At 38.8% G+C, this 21350-nt stretch overlaps 1 protein-coding gene across 1 annotated transcript in view; it reads left to right on the top strand.

Moving 5' to 3' along the window:
• Positions 1-21350, top strand: part of SLC9A9 (solute carrier family 9 member A9) — a 530362-nt gene that overhangs the window by 326124 nt on the left and 182888 nt on the right. The window contains exon 12 of the mRNA XM_045539403.1: positions 12951-13104. Within this exon, the coding sequence (XP_045395359.1) occupies positions 12951-13104 (154 nt within the window). The remainder of the gene's footprint in view (positions 1-12950; positions 13105-21350) is intronic.

Raw genomic sequence — 21350 nt, 5'->3', positions numbered from 1 at the left:
TTTTAAGCCAAGAGATCAACAAATAAAACCTTTTTTAATGAAAGAAAATATTTTCCACCTATGCACATCTGGCTAAAAAAAGAAAGCTTCTCTGAGTGTTGATAACAGTAAATATTGGCAACACTTCCTCAAAAGTAGCATGTGGATTTGAAAATATTTTTCAAATCTCGGCTGGCTTTGTGTTGGGGGGATGTGTCGGTTTTCCTATTAAAACCCTGAGATCACATTAAAAACTGTAATATTTACATGGGCCAGGTGATTTGAGTCAAGAATTAAGCTAAACCCAAATTCAGCTTAGGAAAAAGATTTCTTTAAAAGTCTATACAAGGGTTAGCTGAGAGTCTGGGCCCCTCTAAGAGCTGGACTTTCCTTTCCTTGGCTTTCCCTTGTTCATACATCCAGAGAGAGCTAGCCCATACGACGCCATCATGCTGTCAGGAACTCTTTGCCCAGGCTTACCTCTCTGAAGGCCCCTTGCCCAGAGTTCAGCATGCTCTTACCCTTCCATGCTACATCTCCTTTCTGCCTTGAGCATATCTTGTGTAATTAATTAGGCCACCACCTCTTCGTCACCAGTGCAAGGCCAGTAACCAGCTAAGGGGCACAGGACCAGAACTTTTTCTCCATTAGAGAAGATGAACTCCCACGGAGCCCCTATCTCTCAAGTGGTACCCACTGTGGACTGGAGCGGGCATTAATGAATGACCAGTGACTGAAGTGGCCCTGTCTTCAAAGGGGGTAGTGTTAACCAGCTTATGCAGGAGAGGAGCCACAGAGGTGTTTGAACAACTATGTGAAGTAGTCACAAGAAAAAGTCATCTTGGATAATGACTAACCACAAGCAGCATTGCTGTGACGTAGCAGACAAGCAGAGTAGACCCATATGAATTGCAGATCCCATTAAGTCCTCATTGTTTCAAATGTTGAGAAAAGGTTATGTGATTGTGATGAATTCAGAATATCCAAGAAATAGCTTAGTACTGTGGCCAGACCCATACTGTTCTTTTCTCCCATTATTAAGTCAAAACATTATCATTCTTCACTTAGCTCCAAAATAAATTTACAATAAAAATTGCTTTCTCTTGCATTTTTAAGCAGCAAATTAGGTTTTGCTATTTGGCACACCACAATATTTTTTAAATAGGAACTACTGTTTTGATGACAGGCTTTGAAGCAGATTCAGCCACTTGGAGTTATCTGATTAACCCCTTCCAAACCTCAGCTCCCTTGATGGCTACTGTTGAAAACTAAAGTAGAAAATATAATAAAAATGCCTGTCTCAGGCACTGCCACCTAAGAGACACTCAAAATGGGAGTTTCTTTTACTTTCTTTAACCACCAAAGATGACAAGATATCCATTAGTGCTTTCACAGAGATATAACTCATATAAACTTACAACTGGTCTTGGGAAAACATCCTATCAGAGACTGAGGCTTTCATTCCAAAGAAGGTTTGACTGTCAAGTCACTGCTGAGGACATAGTTGGAGGCAGAAGCTAAGTGCGAGTGACATTCCTGTGGAAGACAAAGGCCCATGGCTCCGGCTTCCCTCCCTCCCTTCATTTAAAGACAATTGTTGAAATTTTACTTTTGGTTCCAGCAGTGACTTACTGCTGACATTAATACATGAATCAAGATGTTGTGACCAAAGTACCAGTTTGTGTGAGGAAAATATATTGTTCTCCCCCGGCCCCGCCCCCCCCCCACCGGGGACAAGTTGACATATATAAAATGTCACAATCTACTTAGACATTTATTAAGTGTGAGAAAGTGGCAAGATCCTGCAGATGACCAGACCATCCTGTAGACTGAGGCAGTGCAGCCAATGAGAGCATGCCAGCCCTGGAGACACACTGCGTAATAAAAGGAGACAGTCCAGAATGCTTGTCACCCTTGCCCTGTGTTTCATGGATAAAGTCCTAGAAGGGTACAGGAAAATAAATAATTAGATCATTTAATTGAGGAACTTTCCATGTACATTTAAGTTTTTCAGGATGTTCAGGGTGTCAGAGATATCACAAATATCTAATCAGTAGTTTTAACCAAATTAACCTGCCCACGGAGGCAAACAAATGGACTACATTATTTTTCCCTATTTTCTACCTGAATTTATTTATTAATTGCTTGCTTTTGGGGGCACTGGGTAGACAAAACCTAATAAAATTGTCAATACAAGCAAACAAAGTCAAAAAATTCGTCTATCTGTGCCAGGCACAAATCTCTCTAATTCTCCCATTACTTTCTATGGACAGAGTTCAAAAGAAGTCAGTAAGATTGACTCAAATAAGTTATAGTTGCAGATTAGCAAGAAGCAGTTACATTTTAAAATGGCTTGTGTGAAATATCCATAGGGCCATTAGGTAATTTAGGAATTTTCAGCATTAGCTCTGATGTATCGGGAAGGTTCAAATGCTGTTTGGTCAAACAAGTTCTTCACAGACTGACCAATCTCCAATGAGTAGGGCAGGAGCCCCAGCCCCAGCTCCCAGCCTCCCACTGACTCTGTCAGGAAGGCCATTCCAAAAGCCCCAGGATGAGGGAAGAGGACCCCAGAGCAAGTGCCCTGCCCATGATTCACGCTTCCCCTCCCTTTACAGGAACCTCAGTCACCCTCACCACCCTCCTTCTCACAGAGGCTGAAATATTTCACTGTACTTTCTTGGAGCTGTTTTAAATTCCACAAGTAAATGTGAGAACACATGTATTAACAAATATTTTTAAATGCACTGCTCTCAACCGGGCTTCTTCCATCTTGTGACTTAATAAGTCCCTAAGGCAAAGATTCCAGAAGTGCGGTCTGTGGACCAGCAGTATCAGCATCACCTGGCAACTTGTTAGAAATGCAGATTCTCAGTCCTACCATAGAGCAACCTCTCAGCAATCTGAGGGTGAACAAGTTCTCCAGATGATTCTGACATAGCTAAAGTTTGGGAACCACTTCATGATTTAGATCCAGCTGGTGGAAGGGGAAAGAGAACTGAGGGTAGGAATAGGTGCTTCTTAAAAGCCCTGCATCAGAAGGGACACACTTCACTTCTGCTCTCATTTCACTGGTGGGAACCAGGCATATAGCTATATCTAGATGCAAGAGCTGCTACAAAATATAGTTTATGCAGTTATAGCAGCATACTATGGACCATGTAAGAATAGGTTTTGGTGAACAGATAGCCATCTTTGCCAGAATAGCCCTCTGCAGTAGGAATATTTTTTTATATTTCATCTTATGGGGGTACAAAATTTTGCCCATGCCCCCCTACCCCCCAAGTCAGAGCTTCAAGTGTGTCCATTCTCCAGACAGTGCACATCACACTCATTATGTAGGTATACACACATCCCCTCCCCCCACCCCCCACATCTGCCCGACACCCAATTGGTGTTACTCCCAAATGTGCACTTAGGTGATGATCAGGGAAACCAATTTGCTGGTGAGTACATGTGGTGCTTATTTTTCCATTCTTGGGATACTTCACTTAGTAGAATGGGTTCCAGCTCTTTCCAGGAGAACCAAAAAGATTCTATATCACCATTATTTCTTATAGCTAATACTCCATGGTATACATATACCACATTTTACTAATCCACTCATGTATTGATGGGCATTTGAGTTGTTTCCACATCTTTGCAATTGTAAATTGTGCTGCTATAAACATTCGGGTGCAGATGTCTTTGTTATAGAATGTCTTTTGTTCTTTTGGGTAGATGCCCAATAATGGAATTGCTGGATCAAATGGTAGGTCTACTTGAATATTGTCATCATTTCTTACTCCTATAGAAAAAGGCAATCCCAGGTCTACAGTAGGGTTTCTCAACCCCAGCAACTATTGACATTTGGCACCTGATAATTTTTTGTTGTGGGGGCTGTCTTGCACATTGTAGAATGTTTAGCAGCATCTCTGGCCTCTACCAAATAGGTAATAGTAGCAACCTCACCTCGTCCCACCTCCACTTTGTGGGCAACCACAGATGTCTCTAGACAGTGCCAAATATTCCCTAGGGGTCAAATTGGCCCCAGCTGAGAATCACTAGTCTAAACAGAAAGCATTTAAGTTGACCTTTGGAATACAAGCTGGCTGTAAGTTGGGTACTGCTCACAGAATGTTGACTTTCTTCTGATTTTCTGTTAGCCTTTCTCTTGACACCCTCTGTTGAAGATTTCAGCTGGTAGTAAGGATTATTGCACAGTTTACTGCCACATCCACCTTGCTTACATAAAAATAAACTTCCAAAGCCAGAGGCATCTATGCATATTGACCTCAGAGCTGTGACAGAGCTAATCCTATTTACAATTAATTACTCTTCCTGGCTGCCCAGGGATTCCAAAGACAAACTTCATTTTATATAAAAATATACAAAAGTTATGTTACATTCCTTCTCAGTAGACTTACGTTTAAATGATTCAAGTTCAGGAAGACAGATGAAGGAAAGAAAAAGTTCTGCTTGTCTAACACAGACTTAGTTTCCAGAAAAACTCAATTTATTTTTGAATGCAGAAAGTTTTCCCACTGAAAACAATCTGTTGGCTTCATTTCCGTGGGATAAAATGATGTTGAACAGAAAATGGAACCGTGTGGCAAGGTTGCACTATCCGGAAAATATATTTTGAAACCAAACTGTCATTTTGGCTGAAATCAGTTACCCTTTGCAAGGACACAGGACTTCAGCAAGGGTAAAAGCAATACATAATTCAGTTTTAGACCCAAACTAGGTTTTGACTTACCAGATTAATAATAATAACTTGTTAAATATTTTAAATCAACCCCCTCAGAGTAATTGAAGTAAAATGAAAAAAGGGATTGCAATGGATTAAATCCCAAATGGAAAGACAGGTAGCAAAATAGGTTATGTAAAGGGCATTTCTTTTGAAGGATGCATCAATTTCCCAGGGACATTTCAGCATCCCTGTTCATCCACTGCTCATTTCTTTTTGGGTCCAGTTGTGTTTTCAAGTGCAAAAATGGCCTTTTTTTTTTTTTCACTCATTCATTCATGCATTTATCTAGTGCTTGTGGAGTGCCTACCCTATGAGAGGCATTGTCTAGCCCCAGGGATGCCTTGGCAGACATGATAACCAGGGTCTGCTCTCACCAAGCACACTGTCTGCTGGAGGGAGATGAATCTCAAAGACTTAAAAATAAACATGATCATTTCAGACGGTGGTAAGTACGATGACAGACATACAAAACAGACCTGGGTGAAGGGGGCACTTAGATCAGGGAGTCAGGGCAGCCTTTCTGAGGACTGTGACGACAGGCAGCAGCCCAGGGACAGCCTGGCAGGAGTGCAGCTGGTGGAAGGAACCGCAAGAACAAAGGCCTGGAGGCAAGAACAAATGTGGTTTAAAATAAACTGCATCTTCCTACACTTTCCAAGCTCCAAGCTATCTTCCCGTCTTTCCATTCCCTTCAGTAAAAAGGTCCCTGAACTCTGGACTCTTATATCCAATCACCCACTCAACCTCTCTGCTTGGAAGACTAATGGGCATCTCAGATTTAACATGGCTGGAACACAACCCTTGATAGCCCCTGTACACACAAACATGCTCTTCCCACAGCTTTCCCCCATTCTTCCAGTACTCAGATTATGAGTTCTTGGAACCCTCTCCCCATGCCCCTCATCTGACCCATCAGCAAATATTATAAACCTTTGACATACATCCAGCACCTACCATGCTACCACCCTGCCCTGATCTACCTGCACTTCTTGCCTGGACTAATGGGGTGGCCTCCTCACTGGCCTCCTACCTCTAGCCCGGAAATCTATTTTCTTATCAGAGTCAGAGTTGTTCTTTTAAGCACAGAACAGATCATATCACTATCTTGCATAAAACCTTCCTACAGTTTTCCATCTCAAAATAAAAATTGAAAACCCTTTCAAAAGCCTGGCATGATATGGCTCTGTTACCTCTTGGGCATTATCTCCTTCCACAGCCCCCACCCCCAGCCCATTCATTCCACTCCAGCCACACCAGCTGCTGCTTAAACATGCCAGGCATACCCCTGTCCTAGGGCTTTGCACCTGCTGGAAAAGCCTGGAATGCTTTACTTCCAGATACCCACAGGACTTCTCTCTCTGTTAGGGTCTCTGTTCAAATGTCACCCAGCAAGAGAGGCTTTCCTAACCATCCTGACATCCTACCCCTCACATATACAGACTCTCTCTCCCCTGACTCCACTTTTGCTTTCTTTATGGCACCTTATATAACTAATCTGCAAACGCATTTAAGTCAAGAACAATCCCTTGTTTGCTGCTGTACCCTGGACCTGAATGAATGAATGAATGAATGAATGAATACCTCCATCTCATATCTAGAGGACCTGAAACCACAGTAGTAGTTCAACTTAAAAGCATTTACTGAGTTCCATGTTCTGGGAACTATGTAAAATATAAGAACTATGTCAGGAAGATGTAATTTCAACCTTTTAAAGGATTGGAAGTTGGGGGGAAAGAGCAGACCACATTAAACTACTGATTCATTTCAGACTATGACCTAGTAATACAAGTGGCATGAGCAGTACATTTTATAGGATTTCTAAAAAAGAGAAAACGATGTGGACTAGAGTGTTCCAGGAAAACTTCATGAGAGTGGGATGGGGGCAGAAAGATGGTCCAAATCCGTAAAGTTTGGAAAAGCCCAAAGGAAAGCAGAATTCCAGAGGAAATGAAACAAGAGGTTAACAGTGGGGTCCAGCACAGAGGCAGGGATAACCACTGTTTATGAGAAGAGAGGCGACTGCCTTTCTCATGGGGGTTCTCAATGGAGAAGAGGAAATAAATGGGAAAGTGAGGTGAGGTTCTGTCTGAAAGGTGTCTGTAGGTTGTGAGAAGCTATTTATGGTTGCAGAGTTGAATCACAACCTCATCGAGCTAGGTTTTGAGGAAGCTGTGTTGAGAGACATGGGCAGGATGGTCTGGAGGGAGGCGAGAATAGAGACCAAGACCAGAATGTGGGTCAGGGGCACAGGCAGGGTGTGTGGAGATGGGCCTGGACCCAGGTGGCACAGGGGGAAGTGGGAGGAGTCTGAGCCATCACACACCTCACTCTCTGCTGAACCAGAATCTCTAGAGCCCAGATACACTGGCATGAGTGGATGCATATATTTTTAAGTTCCACATGATTCTGATGTGTACTCCTAGTTAAAAACCACAAGTCTAGTCTAATATCTCTATTTATAGGTAAAGTAACAGAGATCCAGGTGAGGCAACCTGCTTATGATCATGCAATCTGTCAGAGGCAGGCCTGACAACAGATCCAAAATAAGGCTGTAAGGGTTTCCATAAATAATAAAAAGGCAGAAACTGAGCTTGCAGAAACAATTACTCAACCATTATATTAAACTATATTACATTAATGTAATGCATTAAATAATGTAATTTATTAACATTACATTATTAATCACTTTTCCATATATAATCTGGAGTCACAAAGAATCAAAAAATGTGTTCATTCGTGGATTTGTTCAACAAATATGTACTGAGCACCTATTATGTGCTCAATATCGCTCTGGGTATTGCAGGTAAACAGAGCCACCCAGTTACATGTGTTGTAGTAAGTGCTCTGACAGGGCCAAGGTAGGTTGTTCTAGGAATATAAACCAGCACAACCCAGCACAACCTCCACTGTCAGAGGAGGCTCCAGAGGCAAAGCAGCATCTCAGCTGAGCATGAAAGATCAGTTCAAATTAGGGAATGTTTGGGTGAGGGTTAAAGGAGAAAGAACTGGAGAGAATTTGGATGAGACAAAAACAATTCAGTCATAGAAAACCACATATGCAAAGACCTCTTTTAGCCCACCAATGATTTCAGTGCCTTAGATGCCACACCTATGTTGACAATGGCCACGATTTGGGCCCTGATTAAGTAGAGCAATCTTATCTTTTTCTTCCTCAGACTACACTTTCAAAGTATCCTCTTTAGCACCTCTAGTACACCTTAGCATAGTTTGCCTTTTAAGACAGGCATTTTTGTAGGACCACGAGTGCTGAAATAGAGCAGCCAAACTTCCTCATCATTGCATTCCCACACTGGGTCTTGGATAAAGCTTTGCATATAGTGAGTGCTTAAAAAATTATAGTTTATTGCTTTGCACCTTAAATAAAGATGCCCTAAGATGTACTTTTATTCCTGTGATTAAAATATAGCTATATCTGATCATCTCCCATTCTGAACACACTTGCAAATTAGTAGTTGATTAAAAGGTTCACTTTTGCTCTTTAAAGATGAACAGGAAGCTGCACATTTTCTGCAGCAGGGGTCCTTGCTAGAAAGATTTCCTTGGTTCAGTAGTCTTATATTGCTATGAATAGAACATCAACATAATTAACATAAGAATCCCTTAGAGCCCAATTTTAAATGAAACCATGTTTAATTGCAGGTAATTCCTTTATTCTCTAAAATCATGCTAACTTTCCAACTGAGTATATGAAATATGTCAAACTCTTTGCAAAGTAAACCCATTTAAAATGAAATGGTATAGTCAGTCTATCAACACCTAAAAATACAGAATTATTTCGATTTATTTGACCAAAATGAAGAAAAAGAGAAAGGTAAATCCAAAGGCCAAAGCACACATAAAACACAAAACACAAGTTTTGGCAAGTTCCAGACTTCCTGAGTTTCTAAGCAAAATGGTATGTGTTCTTTGGACATAATGTTTTGCTAAAAAGAAAATCCTACATCAATATTAATTTCTCACTTTTAGTATTTTGCCTGTAACCAAAGTGATTTGTTTCAGTCCTACAATCCTCTATTGCCCAAAACCATGGTGTTAAGAAGAGAGGATCGGTGCACACAGAGCCTCCACGTGGGAGGGAATCAATGTCTATGTATTCAACGAAGCAAACGAATGGCTGTTGGTTTGCCATTTGTCTAGGTTCCAAATGGGTGACAAGTAACTTCAGAGTCACAAAGGATGAGTAAGACATAGGCATTTGTCCTTCTCATCTGGAGTTCTAAATTAGCGCACTTTGTCCACTCAGCAACTTCACCATTCTCAGTCCTGTGCTTCCAGTGCTGCCATGCCACCTCACAGATGACATGTGCTGTATGTGTCACATGTGACCAGGGCCATGGACAGATGATCCTTTCTCTAAAAAATACCCTGTTTCTGTGGTTTTCTTTAGAGGATCATCACATTGAGAAGGCATCCTCTTGTCAACATCTTGCAGTTTGGCCCTAATTAGCATGTTTCTTAACCTGCCACAAGACAGTGGCTGTACTTTTCCATGTTTTTCAAAAATCTCTACAGTGCATCTCCTATAAATATAGGAAACTTTATATATTTTTTAGAAGTTAGCATAAAAGCTATATTTGAGTATATTTTTAGAAGTTAGCATAAAAGATATATTTTGAGTATATTTTTAAACCAGGAACTGCTCACATGTAGATAATTTAGATTTAAGAACATAGTTACACCAGTTTAACATAATAACAGTACATTATTAAATACACTTAGGAAGATTAATGGTTGCTTACCTTCTTGCCCTTGCTATCCAACATGAAAGAGTTTACAGTAAGCAGAGCATAGCAAGTTTTAATTTTTATTCTAGTTTCAATTCTTTTCTTTCTCACAAAAACACAAAGTAAAAAAAAAACCACAAATATGTATAACAATAAAACAAATAACAACTTATCCTCTAATACTTCTAAAATCCTAATTTGGCACAATGCTGTTTGGTGGACATTTCTATCAATATGAGCTTGAGGAAAAGAAAAAAATGGAAAGATGACCTGTCTTCAATCTTGTGCTGTGATTAAACACTGCTGGGAACTTTACCTTGACCTGTAAGTTCTCTCCTCAGATACCAACGTCTGTTGCAGGACCGTTTCCTTGGGTTCTCATTCCGTAATGACACCATTTGTATTTCCTGGTGAGAAAATTATTAAAATAGTCCATGGTTAAAGGTTATTAATATTCCCACTCTCTTGTCCTCAGCTGGGTGTGAATGCGTGAGCACCTCTGGCAGGGACACTTTTCTTCTTGTGCACAGCCATCTCGAGTGTTCAGAATTTCTGATGTATAAGAACTTTTTTATTAATACCTACTTCAGATGTTATCTTCCTTATCTTCAGGCCATTTCCATGTCTACATGGAGATTTAGAATAATTTCCTTCCTCCATTACATTTTGTTCCTTAAAGGTATTTTATAATCAAAGTACATGCTCTTGCTCTTCCTCAGGTTTCCTTGTTTCAGGCAAAATGTATTAAGTCTCTCTAGTCTAATCCTCTGGATCTGTGTTATGCCACTTGTCTCTTGAATAGTCTCAGCATGGAGATAAGAAAGGAGCATTATATTCTATAATATGGGGGAACCTAGGAATAAAAACCAGGATGGTTATGGTTTTCCTCATCTGACCCTGCATCCAATTTTTAAACTTCCTTTAATGTTTGAATAAAGATTTGGAAATTTAGAAACCTGGATGCTATATAGTAAATATTATAACAAGTAAATCATTGAAATTTTATGTATGTGATTTAAACCTTCCTATAAAAAATAACCAAATCACTACGTCTTTGACTTATACTAGCTGTCATTATAAATCTTTATTTTTCCTGTAACACAGCACAACAGGGACCATAAATGTCTTGCAAGTCATGTGTTAGCCAAGAGAGACCTTCCATTTTTCTTCCTTCCTTTTACTACTTATCCTTTTATTTACTCTTCTTCAAAGTCTACATTTCTATTTGTGTTAGTGTCATCACATTTTGATTTGAAGTTCTAGTATTTAATCTTTAATACCTCCTGCAAATATATTTAATATGGATTCATAAAAATTCAATTAGCATATTATTAAAGAAGAAAAAGTAAAACAAGAAAAAGTGAGTTTTAATGTGTTAGTTTAGATTATAGACTTTGTTAAAGTGTGTAATCAGTAGTAATTTTCAAGTGTCACTTAATTATTAATTTTCAGCGGTCTGTAAGTTTAGTTTTCCTTGTTGTCTAACACATTTGATTTTTAAAAAGTAATTGTTCCCAGAAAGACTTTTTATAGATATAAACCATATTATTCTAAAATTTTATGGAAAAGCAAAAGAACTAGAATAGCTAGAACAATTTTGAAAACAAAATATAAGGTGGGAAGAATCACTTTGCACAAGGTTAAGGGCTATTATATAGTTACAATAATCAAGAGAGTATATTGTAAGGACAGACACATAGATCAATGGAATAAAATAGAGAACTCAGGAATAGACCCATACAAATATACCCAACTGATTTCTGACAAAAGTCCAAAAGCAATTCAATAGGGAAATTAGACATCCATAGGCAAAAAATGAACCTTAATCTAAACCTCTCACCTTATACAAAAATTCACTCAAAGTGATCATGAACGTAAATGTAAAACTATAAAACTTTTAAAAAATAGCAAGGGAAAATCTTTAGGATCTAGAGCGAGGCAACGAGTTGGTAGACCTGACTCCAAAAGCACAATTCATAAAAGGCAAAATCAACAGATCAAATTTCATCAAAATTAAAAACTTTTGCTCTGCAAAAGACTCTTTTAAGAGGATGAAAAGATAAGCTACAGAGTAGGAGGAAAGATTTGCAAACAATATATTGAACAAAGGACTATTATGTAGAATATATAAAGAACTCTCAAAAGTCAACAATCAAAAAAGTCAACGGGCGGGGGGGGGGGGGCGGGGGGGGGGCTCACACCTGTAATCCTAGCACTCTGGGAGGCCAAGGTAGGAGGATCACTTGAGCTCAGGAGTTCAAGACCAGCCTGAGCAAAAGTGAGGCCTGTCTCTACTAAAAATGGAATAAATTAGCCAGGCATGGTGTACCTATAGTCCCAGTTACTAGAGAGGCTGAGGCAAGAGGATTGCTTGAGCCCAGGAGTTTGAGGTTGTTGTGAGCTAGGCTGACACCTGACACCCACAGCACTCTAGCCTGGGCAAGATAGTGAGACTTTGTCTCAAAAAAAAAAAAAAAAAACAACTCAACAATCCAATTAGAAAACGGGAAAAAGACATGAAGAGCCCTATCACCCAAAAGAGTATACAAATAAACACACTCAACACCATTTCTAGTAGGAAAATGCAAATTAAAACCATAATAAATATATCACCACATACCTATCAGAATGGCTAAAATGAAAAATAATAACAACACCAAATCCAGCAAAGATGCAGAGAAATTAGATGACTTAGGTATTGTTGGTAGGAATATAAAATGCTATAGCCACTCTGGAAAACGTTTTGGTAATTTCTTAAAAACCTAAATATGCAAATACCATACTAACCAGTGATTACACTCCTGAGAATTTATCTCAGTGAAATGGAAACTTATGTTCACACAAAAAACTGCATGGAAATCTTAGCAGGCTCATTTGTAATAGCACCAAACTGGAAACAACCCAGATATCCTTCAACAAATGGGTGATTAAACAAACTGTGGCACACCCATGCTGTGGAATGCTACTCAACAATAAAAAGGAGCAAACTACTGATACGTTCCACAACCTGAATGAATACCCAGAGCATTATGCTGGGTTAAAAAAAAAAAAAGGCAATTCCAAAAGGCGACATACAGCATGATCCTATTTATGTAGCATTCTTGAAATGACAACATTACAGAAATGGAGAACAGATTACTGGTTGCCAGGAGTGAAGGAGGGAGCGTGGGTGAGGGAGGTAGGCGTGGCTATAAAAGGGCAACGTGAGGGATGCTTGTGGGGATGGATATGTTCTTCACCTTGACTGTATAAATGTCAATATTCTGGTTCAGATATTGTGATACAGTTTTGTATGATGTTCTCGTTGGGAGAAACTGGGAAAAGGGTCCACATCATCTCTCAGTACTATTTCTAACAACTCCGTGTGAATCCACAAGTATCTCAAAATAAAAAGGTTAATTAAAATGTTGTGTCAGCCAACTGTAAAGATAAATCCATTGAAATGAGAATGAGACCCGCAAGATTTTACTTTCTTTTTTGGTTTTCCGTGCCAGGCTTGCGAGGAGCGATCGCGTTTGCCTTGGCGATTCGGAACACAGAATCTCAGCCCAAACAGATGATGTTTACCACCACGCTGCTCCTCGTGTTCTTCACTGTCTGGGTTTTTGGAGGAGGAACGACCCCCATGCTGACCTGGCTCCAGATCAGGTGAGTGCAAAGGAAATCGCTATGAGCCCGGGCTGCACTGTTCAATTTCTGATGTTCTGACCTGGTCAAGAGGACAATGGCAGGACTGTACCCTAACGGCCTCTGGAGTCAAATTGACCTTCACTCACAAGGGGAGACAATGTGACCTAGCAACTGAATTGACTTTTCCAAGAGCCCTTAGAAATCCTAGGATAGTGTCTATTTATAGTCTGTCCTGAGAAATGAATTTATTCCTCTATTAATTCTTCCATTCAACAACATTTATTCATTACAATGTGACATGCTATGGAGTTCACAGAAATAAATATGGCACAGGTCTCATCCTGAAGATACTCACAATCTAGTAGGATTGGTACAGAAAAAAGCTGTAATGCCAAGGAGAAAGTGAATTTGCTTTGTTTTTAATTCCTCGCAGCACTTACAATAGAAACAGGGACATAGGGAGTGCTTAAACATACGTGGTTAGTCAGCCATATGCTTAGCCAGAGGGATGCCATAGACACAAGTCAGATACTTTCTTATAGGAAAAGGGGGTCAAGGTTTCAGTCAGGGACCTTCCAAGGAGCAGTGCCTGGATGATGACGGCTATAAACCTGAAGTATGGAGGTAGCAGATGACTGACAAAAATGGATAGCTGGTGCCAATTGCAAAATGGGTAAATCTATTTTAAGATGTTGTTGTCTTTATTTAAATATTTCTGTGACCTGGGTTCTCATTTTCACACCCCAAGAGGTAACCACAGTGCTTCAGGCAAATCACAATTTATTTCTCAAATCCATACCTCTTGATGCTCATGCAGTCCTTCCCTGGTCCCTGCCCATTCTCTGTCAGATAAATTCACATCTACCACATCTAACAGGAAAAGATCCATCTGACTGGAAAATAATTTCCAAGAAGATTCTTATAGACAAGGACTCTGGTGTATTCCAGCACCTACTATAGTGCCTGGCACACAGTAGGACTGAATAAATAATTCATGAAAAATTAAATGAGTATAACCACAAATATAAATGCTATTGTTAAGCATTTACTGGTAATTTTCTATTCATTTAACAAAGAAGTAGCAGAAGCAGGTCTCATAAATTTAGCATAAGAAAGCTTATGCTTAAACCAGGCCAAGTGGCTATGTATTAAACCAAATTCAAGGAAAAAAGGACCTCTTGAAGTACTGTGAATATTGCTAAACACATAAAAGGGCTTTGACTAAAGGTGAATAGAGAGTGTTTTGAAATGCTTGTTGAATTATTTTCTAAGCATATAAATGTGACTTGCAATTTCTTTCACAGTGGTAGTTACCTGTAGGCTCCTATGGATGAGTACACATATTGCAATTAAACTCTATAGCACTGGGTCCCCTGTGAACTGTTAGTAAGACAGTGGTGTGTTCAGACTTCTGGAAAATAAAATTCAGTAGGTGGATCCATGCATGGAAAAATTAGGGCTTGGAAAGCAAAAGTTAGATGATGCCAATCTCCACAAGGTAACAGTATAGAATATACTATCAGGTAAATTAGAATATTTAGAACATAATGTAGTGATGTCAACATTTTCTTAAAGTAATCAAATATAACTTGTTTTCTACTGTTTCTTTTTTTACCCTGAAGAAGTTGTCCCCAAATCAGTAACATGTTTTGTGCTAGAGTATTTACCTAACTCTCCTGTAGTGTTTTTGAAAGGCATCTATCTGTTAACTTCATATAGGTATCAGAACTTATGCAGTCTTTTGGTATCTGGTTCAGCAGGGAGAGAGGAGTATGATAGTGGGGCTTAGACAGGTTAGGACAATTATCCAGGTCATAGGACAGGGTCTAATAAGGAAGGACAGTGATGTCAACCAGAGTATCCAAGGGTGAGATGCCTAGAGGTCCGCTGAGGCCAGTGTTATTATGGCCTGCCAGGGGCATAGTGGGCAGTTGCCATTTGATGCAGATGCCCCAGAGGGAATTGGCTGTAAATGGGCAAACTGATTCAGTGCCAACTTGGCCACCAGCCAGGATGGGAAATGGGAAAAGTCAGGAATGTGATGCGTTTAGGGAAAGGAGCTGACAGGGCTCCAGTCTAGTGGGCAAGTGATTATCTCAGCTAGGAACTAGAGATTTATAAATCTGCAATCAGGGCAGAAACCCAGTCAGGCAGACCAGAGACCCATTCATGAGGAAACTAAGAGAGGAAAACTGAAGTACACAGATACATGGGCATCCAGGAAGTTAACCCAGGAAGGCAGGATACAGGGCAACAAGAACATGATAAGACCAATGGCTCTCAAACTTGAGTAAGCATCACAGCCACCTGGAGGGCTCGTTGAAACCCAGGGTCAGCCAGAGTTCCTGATCCAATAGGTCTGGGTCAGGGCCTGAGAATTTGCATTTCTACCACATTTCAGGAAATGCTGATGCTGCTGGCCCCAGGGCCATACTTGGAAAACTTCTGGTTTAGACTTCCTATCCCCTAGTGGAGATGGGGTTAATATTAAATACTGCCAAATTTGGTTGGGGTCTCCTAAGGCCAGGCACACCTAAGACTGCAGTGTAGATTCTTTAATACCGGTACTAAAGGAAGGGAGGGGATCACTTAAGGAGGAAAGGCACTGTGCATTGATCAATGGGAGGGAAATAGGATATAATAAACTTTAAAGAGCAAAACCATAAGTCAGTGTGTATACAAACACACACACATGCATGACATAGCTTGGTTCAACTACGTTATAGTGATAATTATCATATGCTCTGCTTCCCTGTCATGGTTTATAATGTTATCAAAGAGATTCTCAATTCCTGTATACATTTTAAACCCATAGTTGCCTATCACTTAGACTATATTTAGCAGGGCTTTGCTTGTTTACAGAGTAATATCCCATTAACCAACTTTCATGTCAGATTCTTCCCATAAATATCAGAAAATATATGAATTAGAGCTTTAATAAAATGACACAAATGGGGAAACCCAAGAGACAGGAATGCAAATGTGATATTGAATGAACCCAAACATATTCACATGGAACGTGACTTTTTTATACACTTTACATGGTCTTCCTGAGTCTGTACTTTTCCTCTTAAATTATTAGGTATGTACTGAGTTGATTTTTTATCCCCATAAAATTTGCCATTTAGCCACAAACTCCCACAGATGCAAATAAAATGTTTTATATAAGGTAAAAATTAATAGTATTACAATGAATTGCACTTTGATGGAAATGACTTTAAAACAGCAATGGTCCTATAGTTAGAGAAACTCATAATGTCCTTTACATGTGAAAGAAATTCTCCATTAAGTCTTGCTTTGTCCTAGGCACTATTCAAATTTCTTGTCCTGAAGCTGTCTTATTTTCTTTTAAAAAAATAATAATAAAATATTTTAATGCAGTGTCTGAAATAAATCAGACTTTTGTTTCTTAAAATTCTAGAGAAAAAGAAAAGACTACTCCAGCCTTATTTTGGAGGATTTCTTGTAAAAGAAAGTAGAAAGGTTTCTTGATTAGAATCCCGGATCACCTCCCTTCTGGGGAATACATTAATACTGGAGGTGAGGAAAACCCAACCCACAGTCTCTAAGGACTAGCTTTGCTGTTAGCCAGGAAACAAAACAGATCAAAGGTGCCAGGCTTTGCCCTACAGAAGCCAGTAAACAGGATTATCAACCAAATGATCACAAGTAAACATCAAAGACCAACAAGGCAGAGCTCTCTGGCAGTGGCACCAGATAATTAACTTTGGGGTGGTAACCCCATCCTTGGTTAAGGGTAGGCACCACAAGGAGCTAACAGACTCTCACCAAACATTGCATGAGGATGGAGCCCGTACTACAATGCAAACCTTTCCTAGGATCCCTTAGATGAGAATGTTAACCCATCTCTTCAAAATATCTGGGCTAGAGTGTGGAAAGTCTTGAATACCAGAGTTATATAGAAGTTGTCCCCCTGATGGCATTAGAAAGTGCCCTCAACAAGATGACCCCTGTAGCTTCCAAGTTTTGGCCTCTAAACCCTCTAATAATAATAGCCAGCTTGTATTGAGTACTTACTCTGTGCCAGATATTAGATGGTAAAGTGCAGGGCACACAACATCCCTGTGTCTCAGAGTCTAATCTATAAAATGGGGATGATACTAGTGGCTGCATCTTAGGGTGGGTGAGGCCTGGCAAACTGGCCCAGGGTCATACACTGTTGGGCTGTAGAACCAGACTCCTGCCCAGGCAGCCTAAGCTCACCCATCTAGTGCATTTTTCTGCCATCCTGCCTATAAGAGGTTATTCTTGATGCCTGCAATCTACCTTGATTAACAAATTCTCTGGGGAAAAAGAGACATACATTTATAACCAAGACAGGGTTGTTAAAAACAAACACAGGAAATCTTCATCCGTCACGGGTGGCTGGGCTGCCTTCCTCATGCAACACAGAAATTCTTCAGTACCGGTTTTTTCTTTGACCTGGAACAGTTAAAGGTCAATAAAGCTAGCTCTAGTCCAAAATACCCAAGTGGCAAAGTTTGTCTTTCTCAGTTATAGGAATTTAGAATTATAAGAATTATAGGAATTCATCACCCTTATATCCACCTCCAAGCTCCATTCAGGATCCTAAGCCAAACTGCTGTTGACCTCTTCCCTGAATCAACCAAAAAAAATTTTTTTTGCACTGGCCTATGTCCATTACAGAGTGAATAATTTTTTACAATGACTCTATTATCAATATTTTAGTTAAATATTTAAATTCTATTTTTGGTTTATGATCAAAACCATCCTAGAATGCTTTATTTATCATTTATACCCACCGGCTAAAAAGTTTTAAAATAACAGCCATCATAGAAATGTACACAAAGATAAGGAGAGAACTCTCCTTGGTGGTATTTTTAAATCCTAAAGGATTGCAGAGTTAAATACAAGTATACCTGCTCATATACAGACTTCCTTTATTACTGAGATGAGGAAATATCAATTTAATGTAATAGAGGAATACATATAATTAAGTGTGCTTAATATCTAACTGTGTTCCATTTGGTTTCCTTTCTAGCATCCAAAGTTTCATGGCAGTTTAATAATTTGTTTCACTGATACATTAATGTGATAAATCAGCACACACACTCTGGAGTTAAATCCTTTGGGTCCCAATCTTGCCTTCCTGTCTTACCAGCTATGGGACCTTGAGGAATAAATTCAACCTCTCTATGCCTCAATTTTCTTAATCTATAAAATTGGAATAATAATAATACCTACCTTTTCAGAATATTGCAAAGTATTGTGTGTGCAAAGAATTTAGGGCACACAATAAATGTTCAACAAATATTGCTATAACAATACCCAAAGAATACCTATGAGCCTTTTCTTATACAAATACTCTTTTATTGCCCCCCACACATGTATAAAGTATTGTTAATTAAGTGTATTTGGGAAAGCATGGCTTACATAGAAGGTAGAAAGTCTCTGGGGAGTTTAGGTCATTTTATGTAGTAACTAGATTCATCAATTGTACAGGCAACTCCAATATCTGCATTCAAAAATGATAAACCTCTTTTAAAAAATACTGATTATATTTATCCAACTCAAAAAATTCTTTCTAAAACATGCTTCTATTTCCTTCTTAACATAATAATCTTTGCTTAGGAACTTTCAGTTATTTAATTTATACCATTTCATCAAACTGTATTGATTTTGTTATTTTGTATTGATTTTATACCAATTTGTATATTTTGTATCAATTTGTATCAATCTACAGACCTGAGAAATATGCTATTTCATGAAACATGGAAAGCCAATTTACTCATTTAAATGTAGACTTATACTTTATATTCCCTATTCACTACTGCCTTTTAAAATTATGTTCTATTTTTTAGTTTCTCCTATAATGCATTTCATAAATCCAAATATTTATTGTTTAAATCTATCTAGTTTGACATATTACATTAGAGATATTGGATAACTGACCTAAAAATATCCTAAGTTTATAACAAGTGTTATGAATTCACAACTCCTAAATTTGTTTCCAGTGCCATCTGGGTTCTTTGATACCCACTTTCTTTCTATGTACAGAATCTTTCCAGTTTCAGAGATAACAGTCTTTATCTCCACAACTGCCAGCCATCCTCCACTAGCCATGTTTTTATTTATCTTCCCTGAACATGCTCTTGAGAACATCAATATCAATAAGCTTCATTCATTCATTAAGTTTCCCAAACAATAGACATTCTATTCTATTGAAGAAAATGTATTAGCCTGTTATCATAAAGTATGATCCAATATAGTGTCCTTACTTTAAGTAATGGATGTATCTGTACTTTAGAAATAGCTGGAGTCTGGGGGGAAAAGTGATTTTTGAATGCAGTAGATAGAACTTGTTAGTCAAGAGGCTGTGGAGGGGGTTCCAGTCTTGTCAAGACCAAGAAAGCACACTTACCCCCCACCTCTGTTTCTCTCTCTTGGAATTCAATTAAAAGCCCTGGACAGAATGCATGTAGCAGTTATATGAGGACTCTATAAGGTAAGTGAAATTTTAGCAGACAGATTGGTGTAGTAAACCAGAATTCAGAGTATATTGAACCCGTGCTGAGTTTCCTTTTTTTTTTTTCTGGAATCTCTTGGCCTAGACTCAAAAGGCAATTCAGAGACTAGAATTATACAACAAGGAAGAGAGAAAGAACTACAAGATAAATTCTTTGTTTCTGAAACAAAGAGCAGGAAAAAGGACTTTTGTGGGTCAGAAGAGTGGACAAATTTCTCAGATCTGTTGTTGTTGTTGTTGTTTTTGTTGTTTTCACTCTCTCACCCAATCCCAGGCAATCATGAGGCAGCAGGGGTGACAGTGGCAGCAACAGTGGGGCAGACTAAAATTCCAACCTAAAATTCCAACCAGAGGAACTTTGGTCCTAAAACCATGGGGGAGAATTCCCACTGCATATTTTTTTTTTCTGTCTTAATTCTCTTACCAATTAGCCTTGGAAGCAGGTGCAATATCATGGGAAAATCATAGAAAATATGTAACAGTGTGGGGAAACTAAAGCCCTCTCTTTTTAGCCAGAGGACCAGGCAAAGGGGATTTGGGAAGCTAGAAAATGTGGAGAAGATTGGGGAAAGGAGCTCAAGAGAGTGATCCTATAAAGTTCTCTATAAATTTTTTGGCTCAATCTCAAGCTGTATATGGATATATCCAGCCCTAATGAACTACAGGATAAACATTACCCCAGTCTCAGACTGGACACTGGGCGGCACATTCACAGGAAAGATCTGAAGAGCACTGCAAAGACACTGAAACTGAACTGACATTGGAACCACAGGCAACAGGAGGCAGGTAGGAACTTGCCTCCAGGACCTAAGCTGTTTGATTGCCTGATAAAACAAAATAGCAACATTTTCCCTAGGAGAATCCTATGTCACTTAACATTCCAGATCCAGACTCACTAAACATAATATTCAAAATTTCCAGAACTAATCAAAAATTAGTCAGCATAGAGGAACCAGAAAAATATTAATATCTCACAATATGCCAACCCCAAGATGACACAAATATTGGAGTTAACAGATCAAGATTTTAAAGCAGGTATTATAGCCATGCCCCAAGAAGTAAGAGCAAACACAAAGAAAACAACTGGAAAAAATTTTAAATACCAATACAGAAAGAGAAGATACAAGAAAGAAATAAATGAAAATTTTAGAATTGAAAATGTAATAACCAAAATAAAATGCTCACTCAATTAGCGTAAAAGTAAAATGAAGGACAACAGATGGAGCATTCAGTGAACCTAAAAATAGATTATTAGAAATTATCCAATCTACACAAAAGTATGGAATTTTTCTCCAGCAGACATGCTCTTTAAAAAAAAAATGTCAAAGGAATTTATGCAGATGGTAGGAAAATGATATTAGAGAGAATCTTGGAATAACAGAAATGAAGGAAGACCAATAGGAAAAGTAAATATAGGTTTAATGTAATAGATTATTCTTCTTAAGATCTTTAAAATATATATGCTTGTTGGATTAAAAGTTTCAACATTGTCTTATGTGTCTTATGGGGTTTTCAAAAAGGGGAGTGGGTATGCTCATAAGTTTTCTACATTCCAGTTGAAGTAGTAAACTATTCAAAATAGACTGTGAAAAGTTACAGTCTATTATATTTTAATTTCTAGATCAACCACTAAACATATGAACAATGAGATAGTCAAAAATCTAATAGATAAATTAAAATGAAAGACAGAACAAATTCAAATAACCCCAAAGAAGGCAGGAGAGGAAGACACAGGGTAAAGATAGAGGAAACAAGC

This window comes from Lemur catta, chromosome 1 (genome assembly GCF_020740605.2).
Source record: "Lemur catta isolate mLemCat1 chromosome 1, mLemCat1.pri, whole genome shotgun sequence".
Lineage (NCBI taxonomy): Eukaryota > Metazoa > Chordata > Mammalia > Primates > Lemuridae > Lemur > Lemur catta.
This window is presented reverse-complemented; position numbering and strand designations above follow the sequence as displayed.